Genomic DNA, 21,688 nt, shown 5'->3' on the forward strand with positions numbered 1-21,688 from the left:
AACAGGGCTGATGGTGCCCACTGCCATGTTCCGCCAGCCCCTGCATGTCCATGCTCCATCCTTCCTGGTTGCATTAGCCGTGAAGTGCTTTGGGCCATGAGAATTTCCCCCTCTCGCCTCTTTCCGAGGTCTTCAGCTGGATCTGACGCTGTCCAGAAGAAAGCTGTGGGGCCATGGGAAGAAAAACTTCACTTGGGGATGTGAGCCTTTAAACACAAGGAAATGGTGTTGGAGCAGCCCTGTGGAACAGTGGAGCCCCTGCCCTGCCTGCGCCGTGCTGCTGGATCAGGCTGGGGGGCACAGGCAGCTCACACCCAGGCAGCTGTTTTGCAGCTGGATGGAGACCCCACTTTTCCTCTTCTCCAGCCACCAGAGTCAGGCCAGGACTGCCCATACAGCCAGAGGCCTTCTGGTTTATGACAATCCCCATCAAGCAGCCAGGAGAACCCCTCCTGCTCATGGGATGCTCACATTTCAGCTTTTCCATCCTTGTGCTGGATGTGATATTCCATTGATCGGGAGACAAAGTGTGAATTTTTTGAGGTCTTTTGGGTTTGACAGTGTGAGCTGGTGTGAGATAACAGTCAGAGCTGTGCTGGCTCCTTGTTCTGCCTGTTGGGCCATCCTGCACAGGGGAAGGATATGCGCATGCACGTGCACCCCAAATTCAGGGCAGCCCAGCCCATTCTGCCCCAAATCCTCCTCCCTGTTCTGTGGACAGCTCCAGGGGTGAAGACCGGAACTTTTGGGGCAGGCACTGCACCTTGGATATAGGGAGATGATGCTCCTTTGAGTTCTATTTGCTGGATGGGACATTTCCTGCCCAGGGAGAGCCCCAAACACTGTTGAGGGTCATGGAGATGACTGCAGGGATGTGCCTGAGGTTGCTTGGGGGTGTAGTGGCAGAGCTAAAAATGCCCTGTGGCACCTGCAGCCCTGCCACATGTCCCATCATGTCAGGACTTCTGCAGCCTCCTGAAGCTGCAGATGGTCCATGGTTCAGCTGGGACCCATAGCATCTCCCACTGTGAGAAGAAGTGGTGTATTCCGACAGGGAAGAAGCATCCTCCATGTACCAAGCTTTGTAGGTGCCAACCCATCACTCATCAGGGGGAAAAGCCCCATTCCCCATCATGGGGCTGGCTCCCATGGGCTGCTGCACTTTGGGGTTCCCTGATGCTGCTCCCACTGTTACTGGCAAAGGGACATCTGCTTCCCAGCCACTGCCGGTGGCACAGCAGGGTCTCAACTGGATCCCTGTGCCAGGAAGGGGGGACATCCCTTTGCACCCACAGGAGCTCCCCTGGGAAGCAAAGTGCTCCAGCAGTGCAGGGGCAGGGTTTGGCTGGTGTCCCGATGCGCAGCTGGTGATGGATTCCAGATGTCCCAGGGCGCACAGGCCTCACCGCGGTGGCTTTTTGGCAGCTGGTCTGTGAGAGGGTCCTGTCCAAAGGCAACATCCATCAGAAGGAGGCTGCAGCAGGGCTGGGAGGAGAAGGAGGAGGAAGAGGAAGAAAAGAAGGGGGGTAGTTTTAACCCCAGGGCAGTGGTGGCCTCACAGGGCTGACTCCATTTCTCCATCCCATCCATCTCCTCCCATCCCTGCACTGGAGGCTGGAGGCAGCAAAACCGTGTTTCCTGTTGCCTAAAAATACTCGGGATGTGGGCAGCAAGCGGGGGGGCTTGGCCTGCCCTGCTGGGGAGTCACACATGCCCCATGCTGTGTCTATGTATGGGCTTGTGGGGACCATTCCTGGTGCTGCAGAAGGGAAGAGCCCTGGGCTGAGCATGGCTTCAGCTGGGATGGGGGGTTCATCCTCTCCCTCTGCATCTGGGCTGTGGGAGAGGATTTTAGACAGATGACAGAAAAACTGGTTGGAAATCCATCATGTTTGGGGGCTGGCCAGGAGGAAGATGCCCATCCTCATCATCTGGGTGGTCTGGAAGGTCTCCTGAGTGTGCCAGCTCCAAGCTCCTCTGGAAGGGGCATGGTTTGTGAGGAAGCCATGGAGCTGTTTAGGTTTCCCACCCTGAGTAAGGCTGGGATTTATCAGATGGGTTCAGAAACCAATCTCTGAGCTGAAAATGATGGTGATGGACACCTGAGCTTGCAGTGAACCCCAGGGGAGGGATTTCTCTCCCTTGGGTGCAAAGGAGGGGTGCTGCATCCTCAGAGGGGCTGTGGACCCACACACTGTGGTGCTGCACCCGAAATCCCCAGCAGCAGGGGCAGATGAAGCTGGGGTTCGATGGGTGAAGGGGCTGTGCAACACTGGAGCCATGCATCACCTGTACCTTGCTCCCAGCAAGAGGTTTTCCTTCCCGGAGCAGCAAGAAATTTCTCCTAGAAACTATAAACACTCACAAAAATCACGCCTTTAAGTAGGATGAAAAAAACCAAGAGCAACATGGAAAAGGAAAGAAAAAACCCCAACAATCTGCCCCATGCCTGGGATCAAAGCAAGGTGCTGTTTGGAAGCCTTTGCACAGAAATATTCCCGGTTTCCTTGGCCAAGCGCTGCTGTGAAAGGCCGCTTTGTTCCTGGGAGCTCGGCCTCCCATTTCTCCCTGTAGAATTCCAGGAGCAGGGGGCAGGTGCTGGGGACCAGCCTGGCTCTGACTCAGCAGCAGAGCTTTGATGGGTGCCCAGGGGCAGGATGAGGAACCACTGCTGCTCCTCTCCCTGGCCACCCACCCGCCTGCCTCCGAGGGCAGGTATGAGCTACCCAGAGCTATTTATTCCATGAATGATGTGCATCCAAGTGCCCTTACATTCCTGCTCACCTCCTTTTCCGCCCGGATTCCTGTCTTCTCCACACCTCTTCCCAAACTTTAGGCCAAAGTTACACTTTTTGTTTTTCTTCCTTTTTTTTTTTAGCTATTTCTGTGGTCCTGGCCTATTTCATCAGCTGCACCACTCCATGAAACTGGAATTTCCCTCTAACATCTGCTTCTAAGTATGGGGGCTCATCTTCTCTGCAGGGCTGGGACAGCCAGGTTTGGCCAAAGTTCTCTGTCAGAGTTAAGGAGAAGTGGGGTTTCTACATCCTCCCAGTCTCAAATCTCCAGGATCCCACATCTCCTCGTCCTGCACCCCCAGGTCCCACATCTCCAGCTCCCATCCTGAGGGTCTGAGGCTGACTTAAGTCCCTTTAACTCTGACGTGCGTCACTTCAGGTCAGTTTAAATCCTCCCCAGGTCTCGGATGCGGTCACACTGACTGGTTTTGATGGATCTGATGGGGGTGGAACTGCAGCTTTGGCCAAAGCCCAGCCCGGGAAGCTCGGCCGGGCTCACTGCACAGGGAGAGACGTCCAGAACAGGCCGGCCCTGTGCAGAAATGGGAACCTGTGTTGCTGATGAAAAGTGCTTTCTTTGGGTAGGATGTTTGTGTTTCCTTTGGCAGAGCAGCTGCAGGAGCACGCACAGCACCTGCCCCGGGCAGGCTGGCTCTGCTCCTGGTGCACCCATCCAGCCTCTTCCCTTGAAAGTGGGAGGAAAGGGAAAAGGTTTGGGAAGTGCTCCAGTGCCGGTTCTGCTTGAAGCAGGCTTGTGGCTAGTGAGTGCCTTGTCTGGGTGGAGATCTGCGAGCTGAAAAGCTGGGATCAACCCAAGGAGCCCATGCAGGAGCCCAGGGAGAGGTTTATCTGCCACTCTAGCAGCTCCCATGGGATGCAGGGGCACATGCTCCATCTGGGATGTGCCTTTTCTGACCCCTGGGCCACTGTGACAGTTAATGCTCCTCTTCCTGCTCCTTATCCCCTTTCTGGGAACTGGCCCCTGGGTTGCTCTGGTTTGCATCAGGACTGGGAAGTGGAGCCAGCTGGGCCTGAGGCATGGGGCTGGAGGCTGCCTGCCCTCCTCCTCCTCCCTCTCTGCTCCAAGGCTGGGGGAATGGCTTGTGCCTGGCAGGGATGGGGAAGGGAAAGGCCTCTGCAGCTTTTTCTCCCCTTCTCCACCATGTTCTCTGCCTGAAGGAGCACAAAGACGTCATGCAGAGGGTGCTGCAGCAGCTTGTCCCCCCCCCATTGCTTCTTCACAAAAGCCAATTTGATTTCCCCAGGGAGAACATCTTGTCATTAGAAAGTGAAGATTTGATGAAAATTCAGGGAGAAGATATTAGCCAATGAAGTGGTTTATCTCGGTCAGGGTGAGACCTCGTTCTTCGAACCTCTCTAGGTGTTGGGATTATATCAGTAGAGAAAGGCTAACACTGGTGTGGGACTGTGCCTGCTGAAATAAAGTTCTTGTGTTGGGTTTTTTCCCCTTAAAAGTATTGTCCAGAGTCAGATTTTGTATTTTAGCATGTTGTTCCAATTTGGATGAAACCTGGCGAGTGAGATTATGAGCTTTCCCGTGAAACAGGGATGCTGGATCCATGGCCAACCCTAATTCACCAGTTTACTTGAAAGCTGCCAGCCCCTGATCCACTTGGACTTGATGTTCCAAGTGAAGGAGATGCTGCGTCTCATGAATTGCTGGGAGGAATTGTGGCGAATATTCCCCCATCCTCTTTGTGTCTCCCTGGTTGTGCATCCCTGAGGAGTCCTGCTCCTTCTCAGGCACCTTTCCACCCACCCAGACCCGACCATGGTGGGAACTGGTGTGAGAAGCCGCTGCACTGGCTGCATTTCCATGCTCAGCTGCTTCATGGCACATGAGTCTCCCAGGCACCAAGCACAGATATTGGAGCAGGTGGAGGGGACAGGCCACTATGTTCCTTGTGGTTTCTATAAGGAATAAGGCATCATGCAGCCCACCTGCACTGCCTCACCATATATTTATGAATGTCTGTGGTACTGCAAGCTACAGCTGGTGGTTATGCTGCTCCGGCTGCCCAGCAACACGGTGCCTATTAAGCTATTAAGACTAAAATCAGTCTATTTTAAGAGCTGAAACCAAGGAGAAGTGGAGCAGCTTCGTTGCTGCAGCAAGCCCCCGGCCTTCAAACCATCACTGATGCCTTATGTCGGGGCATTTTGGCTGGTGGAGGGCTTTTGGAGATGGGTTGGGATATTTTTATCCCATAGGGAAGACCTCCCCGTGAATCTTCACTACAACCGTCCTCTGCCTGCCCTGAGGAGAACAGGAAGCCCGTAGAAGCATCCTAGGGATTGTCTGTCTATCCATCCCACACCCCTGCCCTGTGGTGCCATGCCCAGGAGTGCTGGGACATCGCCTGCCCCCAGGAAGGGTCCTGTGTGCGATGGGGGAACCCAGGGGACTTGCAGGAAGCTCCGTGGCATGGCTGAGGATGGAAAAATCCCGGGGATCTGCCCTTTCTCTGAGCAGACATCTGAGCTGGGAGGTGTTTTTCTTTCCATCCAGTCAGCACAGCTGCTTGGAAATTTCCTACGCCGGCTCCCAGCTGTAATGTTTTCATAATGAAACGAACTGTCTGGCAAAGCCCTGAAAAATGATTCTTCAATTAGTGACTTACATCTTTCCTGTAATTCTACCTCATTAGCCTTTATTAAAAAGAAATAAATTAAATAATACTAGAAAAGAGCCAGTCCCCTTGCAGAATCTTTCCAGTTTCTCACCCGTTTCTCCTTTACTCTCCTCCTGCTTGGGCACCCGGGGGAGCTGAGGCAGTGGACATCAGCCCGTGATGCCCATGGCTCATCCAGTGGGAGCCATATGGCTCCTGCTGCCCCTGGGTGCTACTTCTGGGCTGGCCACATCCCTCCAACGCCGAGCACCATCCCTGCAGGCAGAGGAGACCTGACCTTGGGATGCTTTAATATGGGGGATCTTCCTTGCTCAGCATAAAGGTCAATGCCTGAGCAAGCCCTCAGGGTCCACCTGGATGCCCTCCACTCCCCAGCACCACGACTAGGGGCTTTCCAGCCCTTTTTGGTGCTCCAGGCCTGCTAGTGGAGGGGCCTGTGGGTCAGTGATGGCAGGAACGCTGACTCAGCAGCCAAAAAGGCTTACCTGGCACTGTGAGAAAATGCTGGCGCAGCATTTTGTTGTAAGTGGTCGACTCAGCAGGTTGGCAGAACGTTGCTCAGCAGTGTGTGAAAACGTCCACTCATTGGGTTGCAAAAGCACTGAGCCATTTGCAGCCCCAGCCAGCCAAGCCATGCATAGAGTGGGCCTCCCCTGCCCTGATTGTCCAAGGATGCTCTTTCAGCATCCCATCCCACTCCCAAGTTTGGGGGGTGAAGCGCCCCAGGTTTGTCCTTTCCAGTCCTCAAGCTTGTCCGAGCCCAAATCCCAGCCCTTTGGCTGGCCCCCCTCAGGCTGCCCCATGCAACTTGAGCTTCTCTTCAGGAGCTCCCAAGACCTCAAATGGAAAACACAGACCATGCACACACAGATGTGTCTGTGCGGTACCCCCCTCCCCAAGCTCCCATGCCTGTGGGAGCTGTGTGGTCGCAGCCTGGGACAGTAAATCCCAGGGCTGTGCTGTTGCATTGCCCAGAGCTCAGCTGTACACCCCTGCAGCACTGGGAGCGTGCTATGACACTCCTGCTAACATCTCCAGTTGAAATGGAAGAGGATCAGCAATACCACCCACAAACTCACCGATTTTTCAGTGGCCCCAAAGCCCAGTGTTCATAGTATTGGGAAACCAAACCCTGATTTCCCACACTCCTGCAAAATCAAGGATCTAAGCCAATGCATCCAGCTGAGCTGGGTCCTTTGGAAAGCTGCTCTGGCCCCCCCTTCCCCACTTCCCAGCACCGGGAGCAGCATCACCTAACATGGTTTTCCCTGATGGCAGAGGAGGCAACGAGGCATGCAAGAACACTGCTGATGGCTCCTGCTCTCTCTAAAGATGCTGTAAAAGGAACAGAGGAAAGGCTCCATTGAGGAGCTCACATGTGCTACATGTATCCCTCCCTTGCCTTGGCCCCAAGAGGGTTTTGGGGACTGGCTGCTTCAGCTCCTGCTTACCGTGAGTTGGATCTCTGCAAGACTTCTTTAAAGCCTCTATTAAAGAAGGTGCTCGCGGCCTCACAGCCAGGAGGCACAAACACAGCTAACACCATGAGAGGCCGACCACGCTGCAGTTCTGAATTTATTAGAAACAGCCGTCAGTACATCCTTCTAAAACATTACATGTCAATGTGCTTTATTGCAACTTTTTATTGCATTTTTTTTGATCTAGAGCAAGTAGGCCCAGGATGCGTAGTGTCTGGGATTTAAAAGCCCAACCATCTAGTAAAAGAAAGTACAGCAAAATTGTAACACACCTGGTGACAAGTACAGTGTTGCATTACTGAGCTAGAAACTACAGGATGACTTGTCTGAAAACACTAACATACAATTGGTTTCCTTATGAAGCAGTTTGTTTCTTTTCTTTAAAAGTTAAACTACATGAATTCCTTTTTTTTATTTTTTCTTTTTTTTTTTTTTTTTTCTTTTTTCTGACTACACCATAAACGACAGAAGAACAGGTTTTACACAAATAACAAACAAGAGTACCAAAGTTACATGCTGGAATTCATCTGGAAAACAAAATAATTCGAAAGCTTCTGGAGAAGCAGGTTCTTAACAGATGCAGTTTCCCTTAAAGAAAATAGAAGTCAAAGAAAAGCAGAAACATTAATGCAAAGGTTGTACAAAGGAGTGTGCTGTTATTTCAGCCCTCGATACAAGATCAAACACCCACTCATGCTTTACACTGAACCACACCTTATACAAAGAGTCCACTCACAAAGGGACACGTACCAACACCACCCATTGCACATCAGCTCTGGACAGGGGGATCTGGGGGGCTACCGAAACGTGCAAACGCTCCCTGCACTGTGCAGGAGAGCAAGAGGGTTTCTTTTGCTAAACCTTTGCTTGGAACAAAGCTGAATGCTTGGTCCTAGCAAGTAACACCCCAATTCAATTGGGTTTACAAATAAAGTAGGACACCCCCACTCAAGGAAATCCAGAGTTCAGCATTTCAGAAGCACATATGCAAGATGAACACAATAAACTCCTTTTCATTTGACAAAAACAAACCCGATTCTGCCTCAACACATGGCAGAATGTGCTAACAGTGAATTTTGTTTTATTTTTAAGGGGCAGTGCCACTTACAGCTAATGCATATAAATGTGTACGTGAATATATTTTACATATATCTATATACATACAGTACATATACGCACGCGCACACGCACACACACACAGATGATGCAGACCATTACAATCCCGTGGTGCAATAAACAGCCAGATATACAAAATTAACAGGTTTCATCAAACATATCTTTGCTGGATGTAGAAGTCACTCACGAAAACAAAACAGACCAAAACCTCAAGCAGCCGACCAAACATGAACCCCCACCACAGCCGACGCAGACCCAGAGGCAGCTCGTGGCTGGCCCCAGCATCCTACAACTCCCCTGAAGCAATGAGACCGATGCCGGGGGGTGGTATTCACCCTCGGAGCCTTTTTTTGTCTTTGGATGCAATCATTGTTCCAAACAATCCCAAGCCCCTTGGCTAAAACCACTTGGAAAGCGCATGGATACGGCTCTGCTGAATACAGCGTTGGCCAACGCTGATCTTGCAGGAGCAATCCCAAGGGAAGGTGGTGGAGGGGGGCATCAAATTAAAGCTGCTTTCTCTAATACAGGTTGATCAAAGAGGTGGTTTTTTCTATCAAAATGGGCCCGTTCTCACTTTTTTTTTTTGCCTCTGAAGCTCACATTATATTCTTTAAAGGCAAATTTTAGAACAAATGCTGAGTCTCGTCTTAAAATACATTAAGTCTATGCCAATAGCAATTAAACAAAAATGCAAATTCTGCATTAATTGTATGGAGCTAGCTCCAAAGACCAGCGCTTCAAGCACTGTCATCATCTAAACAGTTAACAAGCTCAAGCTCCCTATCTGCCCCTGTGAACAAACAGGAAGGAATTGAAAAAATTTCAAGAGAGATTTTTTTTTTCCCCTTCCCATTTGGTGGAAAATATTTCTGCCCACAGAATGCAAGATTCACAAAAATGTTGGACAAACTTCATCTAACCCCATCCAAAGCTACTCCTCACGCAGTACTTAACTAGCTGAGCTGCTTCATGAACAGGCCCATGTTTATCTGGGCTAGTAACTTGGTTCCCTGCTCCTGGCTGCACACATTGTGCCAAGGGAAATGAGGGGATCAGCAATGCAAGTTCCCTTCTGATACCTAAAGAGGAGTAACTCTTAAGGACTTCTACTAATTTCCTAACCATCTCCTGGCACGCACATTTAAGGAGAGTACAACTGATTATTCCAAAGGGAAGGGTCTGCTTTGGCATCTCCTCTTTCTTTTGTGGTTCAAGGCAGAGGTCCTATTTCATGGTCCGTCTACTGCTTCATCAAACTACAACCAGAGGGATGCTTTAGGATGCTGACCCTTCCTCTTCATTAAAGCTGAATTTGAGCAAGCCTAACCCCCCTCCTCTCACAGCATCTTTGTTCTTCAGGAATGTTATTTTGATTTTGCTGTTCCAAAAGCAGAGGTTGCAAATCAACATCAAGGAAACTACACGTAAGAAAACCTGATTTTAAATATGGTCTAAACAAAACAACCCCCAACCCATCATAGTGCTTTGTAAAACTGCATTTTGAACCTGTCTCTTACCCCTCCTGATCCACAAGCAGTACCTGTTTCATGTCTGCACAATGCAGCAAGCATACAAGACTCACTAACATTTCAGATTTTTATTCCCTGTTAGTGTAACAAAAATAAAAAATAAACAGACATTCAAAAACAGAAGCAAGATTGTTCAAGTACCAAAGAAGGGGCTTTTCCAAACTTACAAGGTATGACACTCCTATAGCAATTCTGCTGTTTTAAACAGCCACAGCCTTCAGTTACAGACATGGTGCCACCCAAGCCTGCAAAGAGGCCAGGATTTGGGAAAACCAAGACCCTTCTCCTTCCCCTGTCTTCCCCAAAACAGCACTACGTGTCAATATCAATTTCCACAGTCCCTATTACAGTTGCCTGGCTTTGTGAAGGACAAACTGATTTTTGCCCCGCTGTGACTAGAATTCACGTATGATTAAATACAAGCTCTTTTCCTGGGAATGGCTTTTGGTTGTGGAAGTCTTGCTTACACTAGTGCCAGTGAGAAAACAATCAGGCCCATCACATTAAATGGAAAACTTCTTGACCATCTGCCACATCAAGAGAGATGGGTGTGGAAAGAGCATTTTATTTTTGGCATAAGACAGAGGGCTGTGCTGGATATAACTCTAGATTGCAACTACTAATGGTGCAAAGCAGAGACCCAATCTGCTGCTGCTGACAAATAAAGAAACTCCAAAATACAAGCCCCAAATCTAGAGCACTCCATTATCAGAAGGTGGACAACCACGTATTATTGCTTCACATCGCAGTGAAGCGTCTGCTGGGATATCCCTCTGTTTCTAGGTTGGTTCTTCCCATGCTAAGATTACTTGTAACCAAGAAGGAAACTAGTGGGAAAAGATTTGTAACTTACTAACTTCAGAAACATGGCACTGGTGGCTGATGCGATGGGGCCAATGGCAACTGTGGAAGTAGACCTGATTTCCATCCTTACGAATACAAAATACTGAATCACCCCTGATCCCTGCAAATATACTTCAAAACAGATTAGAAGAAACTGTGCATATTTGAGTTTCAACACCCCCTGCCCCCATTTAACACTGTGCAAAAAGTTAATTAATTCTACATATATATTTAATACAATATGGGTCAATGAGATCAGTACTCCTCTAACTGCAGCCTGATAACAGACAGCTGCTACAACAGTGAGACTATTTCCCTTTTCCTCCTGATGTTTGACTCTTACAATGAAAACCTTCTCACATCTTACTGTTTTAAAAGAGCTTGAGTTCTTGCGTGCTGTCTTTATGTTCACATTTCCTGTATTTGCTTTAGGTTTAACAGCTGCTTCTCCTAGTAGGGTCTAATCCTGCAGCTCACAGGCCTATTTCTGATTTCTCAGTCATGCAAGTGTAGAGCAGCTCCTGGAAGCCATGGAGTTTCTCACGGCTCTAACACTACTGAACAAACAGAAGTAGGCTGAGCACAACAAGCGCAAGAGGACCAAGCCCCTGCCCCATGGATCACACCAGTTACACTCATCAGTTGGTTTTATACTCATTTCCATTTGCTCTACAAGTGCAAAACGACTGCAGAAAGAATCTGTGCAATAGCACAAGAGTCAAAGGGGAGCAATCGGGGCAGCTGGGATTTCAGATGCCTAAAACCAAATACAGCAGCAAAACACAGCCTCAGAGAGACTGCTGAGAGTAGTAGCGCCAAATAGGAGGAACATGGGCTTAATCTGCCCATAGCCCTGATCTGCAGGTTTGGGCAAAGCAGAATTTCAAAGAATGCTTCAAGATGGCTTATTGGCTCTGAGTGCATCATTCACAGCAAATACATCACCTGTGATCAGCAGAGAGATCTCGAGGAGTGAGGGGCCAAGAATCCCAACTCACTCACACCACTATAAAGCCAAGCTACCTTCACGGGCGCCAATGGAATTACACTGTATTTACCTTGGCAGAGATGGGGCCGGAGCCTGGCCCAAGACCTCACAGGATCAGTTAGATTCCATAATGGGAGAACTTCAGACAGCCCCGCTCTGCTATCCTGCTGCTGTCAGTGCTGTGAGGGTGTGCCAGGATTTATGAGCCTGAAAGCAGACCTGCACTTGTTTAAAACAAAACCAAACCCTACCTAAAAATGGGGCAGATGTGAAACTTCAGCCAGGTTGTGTATGTCACAAAAGCAAGGATCAGAAATAAGTGCCCCATCAGCCTCAAATGTTCACATTGCAAATAAGAGGAGAGCCCAGAGAGATCACAAGGGCAGAGAAAACAGACACTCCTCTTGCACAGGTTTTTCCAGAGGCATGAGGCACCTGGCTATCATTTGTGCCTTTGAACTGATTTTCCTCATCAGGCATTTGGACTCAGCCCAGCACCAAGGGAACACGAGATGCACAAGAGGTGTGAGAATGACAGCTTTACAGCTACCAGATTAGAACTGCAAATTATCCAAGAGGTAGGGCAAGTTTCTTTAAAAAGAAAAATTTCCATGTCCATATACCACTGAGGAATCCATTCAAGATTTTCACTAAGAGCAAAAGCTGTGTCTCAATTTTCCTTTTCTTGGGAAAGTGGTAGAGAAGGGACACACTTGCAGTTATGGGCCACTTTGACAAAGCAGCTGGAAAGAATTTTCTTCTCTCATCAAGTTTTGGTTAAGTTTTGTAGTGTTTCATGTAATTAGAAAAGTGGCATCTACAGAACTCTTTGCCTGAAGATTGCAAATCTGGCCGATTAGAAAGTGCCTGAGATGAGTCAGGGTTATTAGTGCAAAAAAACATCTCACAGGCATACCAGGCAACCAGACTACCCTTCCTGCAGTGGCTGCCAGTGCTCCAGCCTTGTCACTTCCCTGCTTGCAAATTCACGGCATTCAGAGAAACAATACTTCTAGTGTAAACATTAAGCATCAACAAGCCTAGCACTGCTGCCCAGCCATTATACAAAAGAAAACCCACCACATTTGGAGCGGAAATCAGTCCCAGGGTCAGAAACAGGTCTACAGCATTCTCAGACCTGCATGACTGTCTGCTTCCTGTCCTGCACAATGAGTGCACTGCAAAGGAACTGCTTCCAGCAATAGGAACAAAAGTAACCTTCAAGGTTGCACACTGAACAATTACACTGCCAGTTGTGCTTTGATGCCAAGTAGTTCAGTTTGCCAAACTTAGCTCTTTTTCATTTTAGAAGCTGAAAGAATGGAAATAAGCTGCTTTGTATACTTTCCAGTGAGGAGATTTATCGGATGGTTGTGGTACTTGATGAAGTCCAGGACTACTCCCTCCAGTATCTGACAGCAGCCTTGTCAAAGGATGGTACCAGACATCCAGTAACTGAGGAGTACAGCTCTCTTCTCTTCCTGTGTTTTGCATCATGTCCAATAACTACAAGGGAATTTAGATTATACCAGTGTAAAATCTTGCTTGGCTGCAGTGGTGTGAGAGTTCAGAACCTAGCTTTCAAACAATAAATTAGAAGAGATCTATAATTAGCACGCTCACTTCTATGCAACTGGAAATGACTACACCTCATGAAAGAATTTGGAGCAATAAGCCATCCAGAAGCATTCGATTGCACCTACCTCTTTATACCAAAATCAAGTGTTACAAGAGTCTGTCATTGTTCAGCAGGAGAACTGCAACAGGTGAGTGCAAGCTTCATTCTGGTTTACATTCTGAAGCACAGTATCATTAAAAACTGAAAATAGAATCCCAAGCTGAGGAATGGGAGGAAGAGGGGGTGAAGAAAGAGGAGAGTAAGCAATTACATCAGATCAGACTAATTTAGTGTTTTGAAGCCACACAATGTTTAGCTTTTCCTTTTATTTGTTTCAAGTTTTGGTGTAGAAAGTATGTGCGGATGCTAATGCAACCTTCCCTGTAAGTGCTCGATCTAGCAACAAAGTTTTGGTGTGTTCAGTTTGGTTATAAACGTTTCCTTTAAGTGAAGACCTGTAGTGCCACGGAAACCAAAACTTTGTTACTGTTGGCAAAAAAAATAAAGCAACTTTTCTTTACAAGCATTTTTCCACTTAAATTAAAAACCTGAAGCTTTCCCATAATTCCTTTGGTCTTCTCTCACCAAATTCCATGCTACCTCAAGATAAGCCCTCTTTTGGAAGTTCGGCTGAATCGCACTGAAGCTGCTAAAATTAACAGAGAAGAATTGCTGTGGTAGAGTTTCCCCCTAGTTTCTTGGGAGTTTAAGACTGAAAGACATTACTGATGCCTCAAACAGAGGCTTCAAATTGTCTCTACGAGAACAAGAGAAAACAAAATCCAATTAGAAGTTCCACTGAAGGTTCCACTGAAGGTGCCTGGCAAAAAATTATCTCCATAAAACGATGTTTTGCTTCCAGTATTTTTGTATGCATTGTGTTGAGTTTATTCCCCTCATAAGGAAACAAAAGTATCAGTGTAAAAGCACAGCTGAGCTTTTAAGGTAGCACCAGGACACCTACACCCAAGTTGTCGTCTTGTTGCTGCTAGGCCTCTTTTTGATTCACATTCACAGAATCACTTCGTGTGCAAAACAAGCAGTCTAAGGAGAAAGAATGCCCTCCAAGTTCTAATAAAAATTGTAGAAAAGAATCCAAGATAGCCAACACTTTCCTCCTCCCCAAAATTTACCTGCAGAGAGAGGGGGGCATCTGTGCGTAGACAGGATAGGCAAGCCTAACATTTAGGGAATCATTGTGTTGGACAAGGGATGTCTGCTGGTAATGAAGAACCAAATCCTTAAGTGTGCTGTACAGGTTATACGGTTCTGCAAACCCATAACCTCTCGGAGTGCTGTAGATCACACAGTGTTTCACTTCTCCATCAGCTCTGCAAGGAAAAGAAACAGGAGAGTTTAACATCAAAGGACAAACCCAAAGTGACAGTCTATTAACAATTAACTAACACAGCAACCCTGCCAGTCACTAAATTACATAATGGAGGACCCAATAGATGCAAGTAGAGGAAATTAATATAGTCTGTGAAGAAACAGTGCTTCAGGGCATGCGATTAAACACTCTTGCATAATAATCCACATAAGAGGCCTCTTCTATCCCAGCAGCACATTTTCCTAGTACATTGTTCTCCAAATGTTTCTTGGAAAAAAAAAAGTCAAGAGCTTAACCAAGAAGATAAGCACCTAAACTCAGCCATGACTTTGAGCTCAACTTATCTGGATACCTTTCCACTAAGTGAAGCAGCCAAAGCCCACAAATTCTGAAGGCCTAAAGAGCATTTCACGAAATGCAGCACCAGGCTTGAGAGCACTTTTTTTTTTTAATGTGAAGCATGGCATGAGTTCAAGTCGGTTCATTATCTGAAGTCATAGCGACTGAGTCCCTAACTTGGCAAAGCAGTTACCGCAACACAGTATTTCCAAAGCTGCTAGAAAATAACTTATGTGCCAGAAAGATTGAGTATTATGTTATCCCTGTACTGGAGCCTATTACAATCCGAGTCACATGTAGGAACAGGTTACATTATGCCATCCCTTTCCTAGCTTGTAGTACAATATCAACCAAGCAAAAGCATCTGATGATGCTTTTGTGACAGTGACAAACAGTATCTTGAACATAGCAAATACTACGATCTTCAGTTACTTTGAGGTCATATACCTTCGCATATCCACTTCTCGGACTTGCTTTCAGAAGCAATTAACCTCATGTGAAATAAATCAGAGAAAGCCATTTTGCACTCCAGAGCAGGCTTGAAGGATTTTTAGATAATGGAATCAGAGTATTTGTGACCTCCATTACACCAGCATAAAATGAAGTGAAACACAAGAAATCAATGCAAGGCTGTGTGAATGTCATAAAAAATATGGCTCACACATAATGTCTCCTCTGAAACATCACTGTTATCTTAAACATATGAGAGAGCATCTACAGTTGGGCATGTCTGAAAATGAAAACAGAAGATACTACAGCTTTACAGCCCCATTTTCCTTCTTCCCATGTGTTCCTTGTCAGGGAAGAATATGGGAGAATTTGGCCTTAACTTACTTAATACTGGAGAGCTTGAAGTTGGGATCCTTCAGAATTTTTTACTAGCTACTGTGGTAAGTTATTGCACATTCAAAGCACACTTTTTGCAACAAAGCTTTTACCATGCTAGTCTTCCTGCAAACATGTGACACATTCCAATGGGTAGGCCTAGGCTATGCCTGCCTTTTGTTCTCCAAAATAAAGAGCTGTGGTAGAGATTTACAAATTGAGTAGTTAGAACAAAAAGGAAAACAGACTTACACCACAGAACAAGCATAACATCCTTTCTTGCTGCTCTCACGAATTAGAAATGCTCCATCAGGTTTCCCACAGAGCAAGTCTTCTGCTTGGATACGGTTGAGATCTCCAACAAACCAAGTTTTCTCATCATGATGTGGAAGGTTTTCATCTTCTTCATTCACAAAGTATGTGCTGAAGGAGAAATAAAATTTGTTAACTTAACCAGTGGTCAGTAAAGGAGTTAATAAGCAGAGTGATTTATTTTTGCAGAAGTCACTCGAAGAAATATCAGAACACACCCAAACTGGGAGGTCAGACTCCTAATGGACAGATATTAAAGGCCTCAACTACGAACTTAATTGTTTCAACTTTGTTTAATCCTCTATGTTTCAGTAAAGTTGCTGCCTCATATGAAAAAGTTCCCCCAAAAATTTCTACCGTTTTCTGCAGTCCTTTTTTCTACGGTCCTTTACTGAGAGACTCAGGTTTTGTATTACTGTTCCCCACAACAGAAAACACTTATTAATGGAACACTTCTCAGTAAAATCATATGTATAGTGACACTTACTCATCAATATTTTCATTTTTGATCCCCAGCCAGTCGTTTATTCTCTTCTGTCTCACCCCTTTGTGATTGAGCCATCTGCCAGGAGAAGAAAGCATTAATACATTACTTCAGAGTACATGTATGGGGTATTTTTACTGAGCAAGCTGAAGCTTAGACACAAGATAACACAACAGAACAGTCTGGGTCTTAGTTTGTTCTCCAGCAGCAAAAGCCGTAAGAAAGACTTCAGATTGCACAAGAGCACTTCCTTGCATCATCTTCTGAGATGCCTCCTTTACTGGACAAAGGCATGAAGCAACCTCTTTAATGGAGAAAGAGGGTTGTTGAGCTGAGGAAGAGGTACTGCCTCTGCACAGTGCAGTCCAGAAAGGAAGTGGAATACAAGTTGTGACAGCTGCCTATTTCTCTTGGGAAAACAAAACGGGTATTGACATTGGCTTCTTCTAACCTAAGACCACCTTCTGAGAGTGTTTCCCCTTGTCTTCTGCCAGAATTCTAGTGCACTGAGTCCAGCCCAAGGAGTTTAGGATCTGGATAAAAGGGGTGTCAGTGAAATCAAGGGTGGGTATGAGCAACAGCTGCCACACTCAGCACAAAAAATACTAACCTCTGTTGTATTACCAGGCACAGGTTCAATTTATAACTCATTTATCTTAAATGTTTTATTTACAGGAGTTACAGAATGTGCACCTAGTTGTGGCAGGCTCTTGAAATCCCTAATGAAGTCATGAAGAGGCCAACCAATTGCTCAGACATCCCATGCCAGAACGTAGTACCTTAGCACACACACAGAACTTTGGTTATGAAAAGAGAATTAAATTCCCATTATCCCAGTGGAAACAGTCATTAATTAGGTTCATCAGAAACACCCTTCTGAGGTACAGGTCAGGCTTACTTACACAAGATACTGATCTCTGATTTTGCGAAGCTGAATTAAGTCAGGCTTGATACTATTCATTTTCTTATCAGTCTCCCTGTTGTCCAGAGCTTGTTTCTTCAAATCTTGTTCCAGGCGCATTTTGCTATCATGGATCTCACCCAGGCGTGATTTTAATTTTTCATAGTTCATCATGATCCTGCAAACAAGTGTAATATTTGAGAGGTGAGTTGAAGCCAGTCTAGAAGGACCACCCCTTAACAGTAGCACTTGCATAAGAGTATCACAAAAACTACCATAACAGCAACCCCTCCCATTGACTGTCTCATCTTAACATGAGAATTACTGTAAGAGCACCAGAAAAGACCTCTTGCCAGAAGGCCTACCACGTTTTTACATAGTTTGAACCTTCTGTTTATCTTAATACATTTCCTTCTGGCAGAGATGCAGGAACAAATTATCTCTAGGAAGGTAACCTAGAACAGATTCCTCCTTCACTGTCAGATTCACTTTTTGGTGTATCAATTCTGCAATCCCACCATAGGGGAGTACCATGAGTACTAGCAAGACTTCAAATGCAGATGTCAATTAGTCATCAAGAGCTACTAGGAAGTAATGGTGCCTGTCTCTTTATTCAAGGTAAGTTTGCAGGTTTGGTACAATTCAGGAAAATCACGTATTTCCCCTGTTAATTGATCGTTATTCAGAATGTAGCACCACAATCATGTAAAGAGATTGTTACAGGTAACTGTTTTCAGTCTGAAAAACTCCTTAAGGTTACCCTACCATGACTCATAAAGCACTGTGCCAAGTTAGGCAATATACCTGGCATCTCTTCAAAGACCCAGATACGTATATCTGTTTCTGCTAGTATCTTCATAGAAGGGCAATTTCAAATGAGGCCCTTACAGTTGTCTGCTAGATGACCACTATCCACTAACAAGCAGTGATAATTAAATACTGATCTTCTTTGGAAGTGATTAAAACTGACTATGGCCTATCAGATTTACCAGATCTATGTACATTTCACAGTTTGCAAGTAAAGGTTTTCTGGAATCATAATCTAAGCAAATCCAAATTTGCTTAGAATTTGCAAAGCAAAATTGGGATAAGCAAATTAAATCATTATTTCCTGATCTTTTCCTGGTCCTCATCACAGTAGCTCGATTTACTGAAGCAGAGACTGAGAATAATCCAGAGATCTCCCACCTCTTCTCTCTACAATGCAATTCATCAACAGAACAAGGCATTACTGAAGGTCCAGACACCTTGGGGGAAGGTCTCAGAGAAAACACTGAGTTTACAAGTAGATTTATATGATGCAATATTAATAAAAGAATTTCATGAGAGTGCCAATGGGGACACTTGTTCTTCCTTATAAGCAAGCACAACTTGAGAGCCTACCGTTCAATTTCTTTGTCATTCCCCTCCCTGCGAAACCGCTCAATGTATTCTTTGCTGTATCGCTCTTGTGAGTGGCACTGTTCCTCAAATATCTTAATAGTTTCATTAAATGCTTCAATTGCAGTCCTCTTCATCTGAATTTCCTATGTGAGGAAAGAGTCCATCATTTGTTCATGCAAGAATGAGGCAATACACAATGCAAGACTCAATTATGTTCCCTAAAATTGACTGAGATGAACTTTCCCCACCCCCAAGTCAAAATATGATTGATTAGTTAAATTTAGTCAAATGTCCAAGTAGAGTCAGGGAAGTACAGGGAAGACTTACTCCCTGTAAGTCTACCTTCCTCCCCCACATGATGCTCTCCATTAGGCTGCAAACCTCTCAAATATTTTAGTCATATTTTCCATCTTAGTTTGCAGGAAGACTGCCAGCAAACCTCCTCCCCATGTATGAACTACTTATTTTACAAGAAGCAGTCCAAATACTGTATTCACACTTCCTTGACGCATAATATTTGGTAACTGATCTGACCATGTCTTTATAAAAAACCTGGACAAGCCCCTCTACAATTCTCGCCACAGCATACAACAGCTGGAAATACTCCGCAGTCAAGGAAGAAGTTTGCAGTGCAAAGCTTGCAGGTGATGGACTTCACCACCACTCTACCTTATACTACAAAGTTCAGCTCCTCTTTCTTCCTGCCCTGCACCACACCTCTGGGACTACTGACAAGTAATATTCACTGAAACCACCTTGCTTTGTTCCACAATTTACTAAGTTTTTTCCCTTATATTTTCTGACCTTGGACTGCCTTTATTAGCTGTAACAGGTTGAAATAATTTTCTTTACTTTTTAAGCATCAAGAAACAGACTCTACAGATAGCTAAAGTAGAACCAACCTGTGATGTTCTAGTATATTCTTCATACAATTTGTCGTACTCTTTACTCTTCTCCTGATACTGAGCATGGTATTCTTGAAGCTTTTTACCTACTGCATCTATATTATCTTCTTTCACCAACTGATCCTGTACATACAAAAAGCCATTAAGTCTTCAAGCAAAGCAGCTTTTCCTTAAAAGTATTCATTTGTCCACTTATGCACATTTGCCTCTTACAGTAGCATAATTTTTATAATCAGGTTTCTACAGAACAAAACCACTGCATCTAAAATCCCCCTCTCTCCATGCAAGAAGTTCCACAGTTTACAGACAGTAGGAACTGAAATTATGGGACATGAAGAACTATGCCAAAGTACTGTGTTTCCAAAAGCACACTACAGCTTAGCTCTAGGATTGCTAGCCCCTGCTGGAGAAAGGAAAAAGTGAATTGCTTGGAATCTGAAGTTTAAAATCAGAGTATTTCTCTCCCCTCCCGCCCCCCCCCCAAAAAAAAAAAAAAATCTCTGTGGTTCTTTCTCTGTAATACAGGACAGTGTCTCAGGCTACTGAATAAAACTTCAAAAAATCTTCTTGAAAAACTTAGATGGCTATGCACAGAGTGACCAGCTGCATGGATCATAACTGCTTCAAGGGCAATGCTGTCTAAAACGGTGGCCTGTGGGTCCACAAGGGTCCAAGGGGAAAAAAAGAATAGGCTTCTTGGAGAGGTTCAAATCTGCTGCATGTCAGGGTTTCACCTGGACTGCTCAGATGGAGACTGGAAACCTGATAAAATGAAGATGCTTAAATGGCTAGACAATTTGGAAGATCCATTATTATGAGCGAAGTGAGCTCAAATATGAAAACTCACTTTTTTCAATTAAAAAAATAAATCATGCTTCACACAGAGAGAACAAAATTATATACACATTTGCAATTTTCTTCTTGTCTGCATTAATAGCTTTTGGGGCCTGACGAAGATCTTACCTGCTGGTAGCGGGACACTGGATACATCAGCTTCACATCAAGCTTCGGGTTATACTGAGCAAGAGACTCGTTGCGGTAGTGGTTGATCAGTTCCACGACTGAATTAAATGTCAGCGGATCAGAAAAGCCATATTTCCCATCCCGATGGTAGATCTTTATCAGTTTGTTGTTGCCACCCTTCCTGTAAAGTGGTACCGTCATTTAGAGGTTTTACTCCTATCCCTCTTCAACACTAAGGCTGCTAACAAAGACACCAGTGAAATGCCTGGGCAAGTGGCTTTGACATTGTACACTTCATAATGATTCTTTACATACCAGCAGATATCAGGTAGTTTAAGAGTCAATACACACAGAATTATGATCAGATATTATTTGAACAGGAGCAAAGCCCAAAGTAAATCTCTTCCTATGTGTTCATTCTGAAGCCAGCTTATGGTATTTAAGACCTAGCTTTGCCAGAAGTTTTGCAAGGGAAAAGAAGGATGCTGAAGGCTAAATAAAGGAGCCTTCAAAACCCACAATTTCCTGCAATTTGGGGTCACTAATAGTATACAACTGAGTATACATTTATACAGTGATTAACAAGTCTTTTGAGTTATGATTGCTAATACAGGATACACAAACCTAAGGATTACAAGATTTGAGGATTACAAGATGGTTGTAAGTTTAGGACTTTACATTATCCAGATTTACACATTATAGTGGTTTCCACAAATATAGTGCTTTTTTCTTCCTTTTTTTCCACCAGCAGACTGTTTAGACAATATCCTGTCCTTTCCGCACTCTCAATTTTGGTTCCTAAAGACATCTGCATTCAGCAAAATAACCAAATCATGCCAAACCCAGAGAGCACAAGCTGTGAACTTCAAGGCCAAAGTCAAAGTAGAATTTAAACTACACCCTTGGGGTCAAACCTGTCATTAGACAATAGAATTTCATGGCAAGATCAAATATCCACTGTATCATAGTAACTCCCAAAGGTGTGCTACAGCAGCAGTGGCTTATGCACCTTGCCCATTTGCCTCTAACTACCAATTTTGGGAGTCTGGCAGAGACAAGTGGCTGGACAGGCGGGGCAAGGCATCAGCAGCTAGTCACATGAGGTCTGCTGCCTAACTACAGTAGACAGCGCTGGGGCAGCTCTGGGAAGTCTGCCACTTGCAGACAATTTTAATGAAGAAAGCAACATGGCTCCAGTTCAATATGTCATAGAATCATA

The 21,688-nt window shown here is 45.4% G+C and overlaps 1 protein-coding gene across 2 annotated transcripts in view; it reads right to left on the minus strand.

Annotated features, from left to right (window-relative positions):
- Positions 1–7,009: 7,009 nt before the first annotated feature.
- Positions 7,010–21,688, minus strand: part of LOC115611400 (phosphatidylinositol 3-kinase regulatory subunit gamma) — an 80,804-nt gene continuing 66,125 nt past the window's right edge. For both annotated transcript variants that reach the window (XM_030494264.1, XM_030494265.1), the window contains 8 exons: positions 20,470–20,650; positions 19,504–19,629; positions 18,602–18,744; positions 17,220–17,396; positions 16,321–16,395; positions 15,774–15,944; positions 14,161–14,358; positions 7,010–7,518 (listed from right to left, as the gene is read on the minus strand). In XM_030494264.1, coding sequence (XP_030350124.1) covers positions 7,440–7,518; positions 14,161–14,358; positions 15,774–15,944; positions 16,321–16,395; positions 17,220–17,396; positions 18,602–18,744; positions 19,504–19,629; positions 20,470–20,650 — 1,150 coding nt within the window. In that variant the 3' untranslated portion in view covers positions 7,010–7,439. The remainder of the gene's footprint in view (positions 7,519–14,160; positions 14,359–15,773; positions 15,945–16,320; positions 16,396–17,219; positions 17,397–18,601; positions 18,745–19,503; positions 19,630–20,469; positions 20,651–21,688) is intronic.

The sequence above is a fragment of the Strigops habroptila genome, chromosome 8 (genome assembly GCF_004027225.2).
Source record: "Strigops habroptila isolate Jane chromosome 8, bStrHab1.2.pri, whole genome shotgun sequence".
Classification (NCBI taxonomy): domain Eukaryota; kingdom Metazoa; phylum Chordata; class Aves; order Psittaciformes; family Psittacidae; genus Strigops; species Strigops habroptila.